The sequence below is a fragment of the Protobothrops mucrosquamatus genome, unplaced genomic scaffold, assembly GCF_001527695.2.
Source record: "Protobothrops mucrosquamatus isolate PMUCROS unplaced genomic scaffold, P.Mucros_1.0 scaffold3146, whole genome shotgun sequence".
Classification (NCBI taxonomy): domain Eukaryota; kingdom Metazoa; phylum Chordata; class Lepidosauria; order Squamata; family Viperidae; genus Protobothrops; species Protobothrops mucrosquamatus.
In genome coordinates, this window is record NW_015389146.1 from 186136 (window position 1) to 196203 (window position 10068).

At 47.9% G+C, this 10068-nt stretch overlaps 1 protein-coding gene across 1 annotated transcript in view; it reads left to right on the top strand.

Moving 5' to 3' along the window:
• CTSW (cathepsin W) overlaps window positions 1–6587 on the top strand; it is a 17526-nt gene extending 10939 nt beyond the window's left edge. The window contains exons 8-10 of the mRNA XM_029286226.1: window positions 4889–4979; window positions 5294–5370; window positions 6427–6587. Coding sequence (XP_029142059.1) covers window positions 4889–4979; window positions 5294–5370; window positions 6427–6537 — 279 coding nt within the window. The 3' untranslated portion in view covers window positions 6538–6587. The remainder of the gene's footprint in view (window positions 1–4888; window positions 4980–5293; window positions 5371–6426) is intronic.
• Window positions 6588–10068: the final 3481 nt, after the last annotated feature.

A 10068-nucleotide genomic window follows, 5' to 3' on the forward strand; every position in this document is an offset into this window, starting at 1 on the left:
CTCAGGGCGGCTAACAACCAGATAAAACAACTACAAAATACGAAATACTACAGTTAAAAACATAATTAAAAGACAAATATTAACAATTGGCCTAAGTAATTTAAAATTATTTTAAAACCCCCGCTAAAAATTTCCCCTAGGCCAGTCCTGCAAGCTGAAATAGCCATGTCTTAAGGGCGCGGCGGAAGGAAGGGAGATCCGGGATCACCCTGATCTCTGGGGGTAGTTCATTCCAGAGGGTGGGAGCTCCCACCGAGAAGGCCCTCCCCCTTGGGGTCGCCAGCCGGCACTGTCTGGCTGACGGCACCCTGAGGAGACCCACTCTGTGGGAGCGTACTTGCCGGTGGGAGGTAATCTAGAAACACACGGGGCCTTCTTGATAGGAGGAAAGAGGCAAAGAGCAGCCATGACCAGGGTGTTATGGTTTACGGTGTGTTGTTGTTGTTTTGGTTACAGGCAAAATCCGACGTGGTACCTGGAGCGGATTGTACTGGATTATCCAGAACTCCTGGGGAAAAGACTGGGGAGAAGAGGTGAGTTGAGTCCCATGGATTGGTGGGAAAAGAGAACGGGATGGAATTCTGGTCAAGTGGTGAAACCAGGAAATGGTGAGTTCTAGTACCTTAGGGACGAAAGCTGGCTGGGTGACTTTGGGCCAATCACCAGGAGACTGTGAGTTCTAGTCCTGCTTTAGGCATGAAAAGTGGCTGGGTGACTTTGGGCCAATCACCAGGAGACGGTGAGTTCTAGTCCCACCTTAGGCATGAAAGTTATCTGGGGAATTCTGGGAGCTGAAATCCCCACATCTGAAAATTGCTGAACTTGAGAAGCACTAGCCTAGTTGATCTTCTGGATACTCTTATTTATTTATTTATTTATTTATTTATTTAATTTGTATACCGCCCTTCTCCCATAGGACTCAGGGCGGTTCACAGCATATTAAAAACAGATAATATACACAAAATACAAAAAATACAAAATACAAAAAAATAAACCCCGATAAAAGCCGAATTAAAACCAAATATTACGAGCTGTGTTTCCGATTAAAATACTTTTAAAATTATCCCTACCTAAAATCCTCCCTAGGTCAGGCCCGCTTGCTGAAAAAGCCATGTCTTGAGGGCGCGGCGGAAAGTAAGGAGATCCGGAATCATCCGGATCTCGGGGGGTAGTTCATTCCAGAGGGTGGGGGCACCCACAGAGTAGGCCCTCCCCCTGGGGGTCGCCANCAACAGTACGTAGACAGCCCAGTTTGTTGCGTTCTTTTGCGGCAGCATGTACGTGTGTTCACACAACTGTTCCCCCTCATTGGACTCTGGGCTGTGACGGCTCAACCCATGTTGGAGCCTCACAACAACCCAACAAGATGGGCTCTGTGTGAATAGGTGGGTGAATTGAACCTGGAGGCAGCGATAAGAAAATAACGTATTTCATGATATGATGCCAAGGGACCTTGGAAGAGACCTTGGAGGTCATCTAGTCCAACCCCCTGCTCAGGCAGGAAACCCTATAGTACCATTTTGGACAAATGGCTGTCCAATCTCTTCTTAAAAGCTTCCAGTGTTGGAGCATTCACCGCTTCTGGAGGCAGGTTGTTCCACTGGTTAATTGTTCCCACTGTCAGGAAGTTTCTCCTTAGTTCTAGGTTGCATCTCTCCTTGCTTAGTTTCCATCCGTTGCTTCTTGTCCTGCCTTCAGGCGCTTTGGAGAATAGCTTGACTCCCTCTTCTTTGGGGCAGCCCCTGAGATATTGGAACACTGCTATCATGTCCCCCCTCGTCCTTCTTTTCGTTAAAGTAGACATCCCCAATTCCTGAAACCACATCTGTTGTTTGATGGAACAGCTCGGCTTGCTTGTAGTAACAACTGAGTGTTTTTGTGCAGCAGCAAATTCAGTTTGGTTAGTGAACTATCTGCGTAGTCGTTAAAACGGTTTCAAAGCAGGGGACTGTTATTTAACTGCCGATGTTAGGAAAAATCCAAAATAATAACGGTGATAAAACTTGGGCTTTTAGAAAAGTCTCGCTCATCTACCCCTTTCGTGGACCATCCTCTGTTTCTTTTCTAGCTGGATTATCATCAAGCAAGCTTTACCCTTACATAGGGAAAAACCAGCGCTGCCAGAAATACAAGGGGCGAAAACTAACCAAGATTGATGGTTACAGCATCCTTCCAAGGGATGAGAGATGTAAGTCTTTGGCAAAGGGCTGGATTGAGACTTCTGAATTATAAGGATCTTGGAGGCACCGGAAAAATTAAGCAGGTTTGCTAAAGATAAAAGACTTTCTGCAGATGAAAAAATTGGAGCGAGAATACAAACATTTATCTGCAAGTCGCTTTTACAGGTTTAACAAATTTTTACACGTTTAAACTCGGATTGCATTGATATGATGCCAAGCCAACAAACAACATGATGGCTTAATACAGGTAGTCACTGACGTACAATCCTTCGTTTAGTGACTGTTCAAAGTTAACAATGGTGCTGAAAACAGTGATTTACAACCGATCCTTGCATTTACAACTGTCGCAGCGTTCCCACGGTCACGTGATCAAAATTCGGATGGCTGCAGCGTCCTGTGGTCATGTGATTGCCATTTGGGACCTTCCCAGGGGGCTTCTGATCAGCAAAGTTAAGGGGGGGGGGAAGCCTGACTCACTTAACAGCAGTGTGATTCACTTAACACCCACGGTGATTTGCTTATCCACCTTGGCAAAGAGGCCAAATTTGGTGTGACTCACTTTAAAACCGCGAATGGACATGGCAAACCACAACTGGCCCCAAATTTATGTGGCTAACTTTTGTTAAGTGAGTTTTGCCCCATTTTACCACTTTTCTTGCCTTAGTTGTTAAGTGAATCATTGCAGCTGCTAAGCTGGTCACCCGGTTGTTAAGTGAATTCTGCTGCTTGTCGGAAGGTGGCAAAAGTCGATCATGTGACCCCGGGATACGGCAAACCATCATCAATATGGACCGGTTGCCGAGGGTCTGAATTTGGATCACGCGACTATAGGGATGCTGCAATGGCGGTGTGAAAAATGGCCCGTAAGTCCCTTTTTTCGGTGCCGTTGTAATTTGGAACGGACACTAAACGGACTGTGGCAAGTCGAGGGCTGCCTGTATTCGGGAGGGGAAATGAATTTAGCTCCCTAAATCCTGACTTTGCTCTCCTAGATTTTGCCTGTCCGAGCTTCGGTGTTAATTTGTGCTGCTTTTCTCCCAGATATTGCTAACATTGTGGCCACTCAAGGTCCCGTAACAGCTCTCATGAACCTCAAAGTCATTCAGGTGAGTGCCAGGTAACATTCTGGTGGAGAAGGAAGGGGAGAAAGAAACTTTTTTTGTTAGCTGGGTTCTTTTGTGGCTGAATTTTCCCAGCCTCCTAACCTCCCAAAGATGCTTTTTTAACGAGGTGACTGGACTTTCTTGTTTTTCTCTGAAGACGTTTCGCTTCCCGTCCAAGAAGCTTCATCAGCTCTGACTGGATGGTGAGGAATGGAAGAATTTATACTCCTTGCAGACAGCTGGTCATTTGCCTTCTTTTAGAACAGGGGCCTTCAAACCTGGCCCTTTTATGACTTGTGGACTTCAACTCCCAGAATTCCTCAGCCAGGCACACGTGCCTGGCTGAGGAATTCTGGGAGTTGAAGTCCACAAGTCATAAAAGGGCCAGGTTTGAAGGCCCCCGTTTTAGAGGGTCGTTGAGGCCACTTGGAGATTTACCCGTGTCCTCAGGGTTTACCTGAGTGATACCAATGGGTGTGGATCCTTCTTGGAACTGCTGAAAGGACTGTGTTCCACACCCGTTTGCACCACTCAGGTGACCCTAAGCGCACAGGTAAACCTCCAAGTGGCCTCAACGACTCTCTAAAAGAATGCAAATGACCAGCTCTCTGCAAGGAGTATAAATCCTTTCACTCCCCACCATCCAGTCAGAGCAGAAGAAGCTTCTTGGATGAGAAACGAAATGAAAAACAAAGTCCAGTTGCCTCGTGAAAAAGCATCTTTGGGACAACCAGGAACTGGATGACCGAGAATCTCCATAGACCTCCAGCCTCCTAACCTGGATTAATCTGAACTCAGGTCAGCTCCAGTATGTATGTGTGGCTTAGTACCTTGACTTCACACAATGTTCGGGCAATCCAGGGTGGAGCTGTTGTATGCCAAAGAAATTCACCGGGTGACTTTGAGGCCAGGCAATTTTTTTTCTCTGCCTGGCCTTCTTCACAGGGCTGTTGTTATAGGCGTCCAAGGAAGGAGAGCCCCTTGTATCTTTGGAGGGAAATAGCCTAAGAAAGAAATAGAGGCAGTCCTTGACTTACAACGGTTCATTTAACGAACGTTCAAAGCTACAACGGCACTGGAGGGGGAAAAAAGACAATTTTTCACACTTGCGATCAAAAGTGATCAAAAATCAAATGCTTGGCCATTGACTCCTATTTATGACGGTCGCAACGTCCTACGGCCACGGGATCCTGTTTTGCGACCTTCCGACGAGTCCGTAGGGAAGCCAGATTCACTTAACAATGGTGTTACTCGCTTAACGACTGCAGGGGTTCGCTTAACAACCAAGTGGCAAGAAAGGTCGTAAGATGAGGCAACATTTACTTAACAGCCGTTTTGCTTAGCAACGGAAATTTGAGGCTCCCTTGTGGTCGTAAGTCAAGGACTACCCGTTTTGCACAAACCTAGGCTTAAGTTTGTGGCTCGCCGTTATGAAAACGCAGAAAAACGGGTCAACCCACAGAGGGTACGTGTGAATGTGCCCCCCCCGGAGCAGGTTCCAGAAAGGATGATTCAGAGAAGCAGAGACCTAGAGAGGTGACCGGAGTTTAACCACCATCCCTCTATGACTAATCGTGGTCTGTTTGGATTCTCTCTGTGCGGCAGCATTACAAAAAAGGCATCATCCAGAGGGCCAAGGTGAGCTGTGATCCCAACCGGTTTGACCACGCGGTCCTTATTGTTGGCTTCGGTGAAGGTAAGCCATGTTTCCTTGGCTATTGGGGCCCACTGGATCCTGGCTTAATTCTCCATTCAGCCCTTGGGGGAGGGGGGGGCGCATCCCACCAGTTTTGAGATGGGAATCATAACCCCAGTTTGAAGGCCATTGGGTTGTTTACCTGAGGCAGTTAAGGCTCGCAATCGCCCAAGGTCCTAAATTTGGAGTTTTAACCAGATTTAGTCTATATTAAAGGTAATATAGAAACACACGGGGCCTTCTTGATAGGAGGAAAGAGCAGCCATGACCAGGGTGTTATGGTTTACGGTGTGTTGTTGTTGTTTTGGTTACAGGCAAAATCCGACGTGGTACCTGGAGCGGATTGTACTGGATTATCCAGAACTCCTGGGGAAAAGACTGGGGAGAAGAGGTGAGTTGAGTCCCATGGATTGGTGGGAAAAGAGAACGGGATGGAATTTTGGTCAAGTGGTGAAACCAGGAAATGGTGAGTTCTAGTACCTTAGGGACGAAAGCCGGCTGGGTGACTCTGGGCCAATCACCAGGAGACGGTGAGTTCTAGTCCTGCTTTAGGCATGAAAGCTGGCTGGGTGACTTTGGGCCAATCACCAGGAGATGGTGAGTTCTAGTCCCACCTTAGGCATGAAAGTTATCTGGGGGAGCTGAAATCCCCACATCTGAAAATTGCTGAACTTGAGAAGCACTAGCCTAGTTGATCTTCTGGATACTCTTGACCTGGATAACGTGGGGAAATGACTTGGGTAAACCAGAACCCAGTTCTGGGGCAGGCAAAGCATCGAAATGTCTCTAAACAACTAGTTGTAAGCTAGGAGAAACTTCCTAACAGTGAGGACAATGAACTCGAGACCAGTGGCTGTCCAGTCTCTTTTTAAAAAAATCTCCAGTGTTGGAGCACCCACAACTTCTAAAGGCAAGCAGTTAATTGTCCTCACTTTTAGAAAGTTCGAAGCTACAACAGCACTGTAAGTGCTTAAGACCGGTCCTCAGACTTACGACCTGCAGCATCCTCTGCGGTCAGAAGTTGTGGGTGCTTCATCACTGGAGGTTTTTAAGAAGGGACTAGACAGCCGCTTGTCTCAAGTTGTATGGGGTCTCCTGCTTGCTTGAGCAGGGGGCTGGACTAGAAGACCTCCAAGGTCCCTTCCAGCTGTATTCTGATTGGTTGAGTGACTGACTGATTGGACTGACTAGCTGTATTACTTAAGNCTCTGCGGTCAGAAGTTGTGGGTGCTTCATCACTGGAGGTTTTTAAGAAGGGACTAGACAGCCGCTTGTCTCAAGTTGTATGGGGTCTCCTGCTTGCTTGAGCAGGGGGCTGGACTAGAAGACCTCCAAGGTCCCTTCCAGCTGTATTCTGATTGGTTGAGTGACTGACTGATTGGACTGACTAGCTGTATTACTTAAGGATATCTGATACTTGAACTGAACCCTTTATCTTTTCGGTTAGGGCTACTTCCGGATGGACAGGGGCTCAAACACTTGTGGGATTGCCCAGTATGCCGCAACAGCAACTGTCCACAACTTGGGAGGACAGAAGCCATCTCCTTGCCCCAGATGATGGTTTGCATGCATCCTGTCTGTCTTTAAGGCAACCGCTTTGGAGCACCGAGTGGCATTCTTTTGCAAGCTTTTGCAACCTGGCGCCCCCCCTAATCCTAACCCTAAACCCCCCTTACTACACCAACTGACTTTCTTGGCTTCTTTAAAAGGCAGGGCTTTCTTGATTTTTCTTAATTTTAAAAGCAACAGGCCAGCAGTGTTAACCTTGTAGAATTTGCCAACTTAACGTTGGAGAAGGACGGATCGGACCCCCAGTTTGGTGCCAAATCCTTGTCGAAAAACCTGGCTATTTTCTGCGCGTGCAGAAGGCGGGTGCGTAGGTGTGTTGTGGACCTGGGGGGAAAAGGAATATCTGAAGGATAAGAGAGACGGAAGCGGAATAACATCCACAGACAGAACGTGTTACACAGGTAGCCCTCAACTTACCGCCGTTCGTTTAGTGACCGTTGGAAGTTACAACGGCGCTGAAAAAAAAAAAGGGGGACTTTTGACCGTTTTTCAAGAGTTACAACTTTTGCAGCCGCCCCAGGGTCACGTGATCAAAATTCAGACCCTTGGCAACTGACTCATATTTGTGACCGCTGCTCTATCATGTGATTCCCCCTTCTGCGACTTTCTGACAAGCAAAGTCAGTGGGTTACCAATGCATCAGCCGGAGTGATTCGGTTAACAACGGTGGCAGGAAAAGTCGCAAAACGGGGCAAAAACCCACTCAAGACATGCCTCGTTTAACGACCGGAACGTTGAGCTCAATTGCGGTCATTTAAGTCGAAGACGAGCTGTCCTGTCAAAATGAAGAAAGCAGGTTGGGAACGTACAATGAACACCGCTGGTTCATTTCCGTACGGAAGGAATAAAAAGGGACCTCATCAAAACAGCCGTGTATTCTCCCCCCCCCCACCAACTCAGGAATCAAAACCATCTTTGGCTATGTATGAATCACCCCCCCAAAAAATAAAATAAAAAAAATAATTCCCCCTCCTCACATTTGTTCCTCTCTTCATCTACCTCCCCTCTCCCCGTTTCAGCTGTGAAAGGAAGATTTTGGCTTTTCGGCCTCTGCATTTTCTGTTTCGATTTAGGCGGTGGGTGGATGTGTTTTTTTCACACCTCCAAAGTCACAAGGTCTATTTGGGTTTTTGTATCTTTATTTCTTTGGGCTTTCCCCCCCCCCCCTTGGTTTCATTTCGTTTCCACTGTGTGCTCCAACCCAATGTGGTTGGTTAATCTGATGTGGCCACCTCATATCCACCTCGTGTTTCTTGCACTTACACATATTTAAACGTAAACATACACAGAGTTGAGGGGGAGGAAAAAGCAAGAACATATTTTGTACAGACTGGATATCCCCAAGTCTGAAGCTGCTGGGCCTATTGGGAAGAATCTGTTCAGTATTCTCAAGGTATACCAATTGGGTTTTTTTTTTTCCCAGATAAACCAGGGCTCTTCAAACGTGGCCCTTTGATGACTTGTGGCCTTCAACTCCCAGAATTCCTCTGCCCTGAGCTAAATGAATCAGAAATGAAAAGCTATTCTTATGCTTAATAACTCTAACTAGAGCAGTGTAAAAACAAAGGATGGCTGTATTCCTTTCTCAAAGGTGGACTTTGACTCCCAGAATTCTTAAACCTGCTGGGGGTAAGACCCTCAACTTTAGGTGGGTAGAGTTTCGTACGACCGAGGGGGATTCTGGGAGTTGAAATCCACCCATCTCAAAGCATGCTGGCTGGGGGATTCTGGGAGTTGAAATCCACCCATCTCAAAGCATGCTGGCTGGGGGATTCTGGGAGTTGAAATCCACCCATCTCAAAGCATGCTGGCTGGGGGATTCTGGGAGTTGAAATCCACCCAACTCAAAGCATGCTGGCTGGGGGATTTTGGCAGTTGAAGTTCACCCATCTCAAAGCATGCTGGCTGGGGAATTCTGGGAGTTAAGTCTACCCATCTTCAGGCATGCTGGCTGAGTTGGAGGGCACCGATGGGTTGCCCATTCCATCTAGAGCATCTGATCTTCTTGAACATCTTTGCAAGCTGACCGTCAGGATGCCACTTTTAAGGCAGCAAACCTTAGACCAGTGGTTCTCAACCTGTGGGTCGTGACCCCATTTGGGGTCGATCGACCATTTCACGGGGGTCGCCAAGCAAGACTGTCCGCCATTTTTTTTCCCTTTTCCGGCGGGTGCCTTACCTCCCTTGGGCTGGGCCAGCTGGTGGTCAGCCTGCTCCGTCTCTGCCGCTTGCCAGCTATGCCTCGGCCGGCGCAGGGGGCGGAACCACGCATGTGCGGCGCTCCCGGGCAGGGAAAGTCCTCGACTTACAACCGGTTGGGTAGTCCTCGACTTACGACCGGTTTAGTCCTCGACTTACGACCGGTTTAGTCCTCGACTTACGACCGGTTGGGGTCGCGGCATTAAAAAGATTGAGAACCACTGCCTTAGACTGTCCTTGGGGTCCGGGTGCCCAACTAGGATCACTTTTAAAGGGGTTGAAATGGGGGGGGGGGAGAGGAGGGAGGCTGAATAAATTACCCAGAGAGTACAAGAAAACAACAACAACAGAGGACTTTTGAGAAGGGAAACGAGATCTCTTCTCATAAACCAGGCTGTTACTGCTAGGAGGAATATGACTGTCAGCTTCGAATTCACACCGTGAATAAGGGTGTGAATAATAATAATAAAAAAAAGCCCACAAAGATGGAAAAAAAAGCTGGCAGGCTTTTGATGCACGTTGCCGTTCCCCTGGTGGCAAAAATGAAAAAGAAGAAGAGAAAAGCCAAGTCTAGCAAATAGGAAAGAAAAAAACAGAGAGCCTTGCTTCCAGGAAACGAGGGGGAGGAAGGGCAACCCCCGTGCAGATAGTCCTCGACTTACAACCCTTCATTTTGCAACCACTTCAAAGGTCAACGGCACTGAAAATAGTGACCGACCACCGGTCCTCACACATACGACCGTTGCAGCACCCCCCCAAAGTCAGGTGATCCAAATGCAGGTGCTTGGCAGCTGGTATGTATGTATGCCAATTGCAGCATCCCGGGGGGGTGTCACCTGATCCCGTTTTGTGACTTTCCCCAAGCCAAGTCAATGAGGAAAGCCCGATTCGCTTAACGACGGCATGATTCGCTTAACAACCGCCGTGCTTTGCTCAACAGCCGTGACAGAAAAAGGGCGTGGAATTGGGCCCCGAGTCACTTAACAGCTGCCTTGCTTAGTAACGGAAATTCTGGTCGTGAAGTTGAGGACTATCTGTAAAACTGGCTTCAAGAAGCACAAGGCGGGAGGTTTTTGCAAGACCTGAACCAGGAGTGTCCAAATCTGGCAACTTTTAAGGCTGGTGGACTTCAACTCCCAGAATCCCCAGTCTGATGCCTCCCTTCCCCCGGTGGTTTGACGGCAGGACGCCAACGAAGCGCCAAGCCGAGGACGGTGGATCTGACCAAGTGTGTCTGGCTGGGGAATTCTGGGAGTTGAAGTCCACAGGTCTTAAAGCTGTCTTAAAGTTGTCCTAAACCAGGGGGTCTTCAAACTTGGCC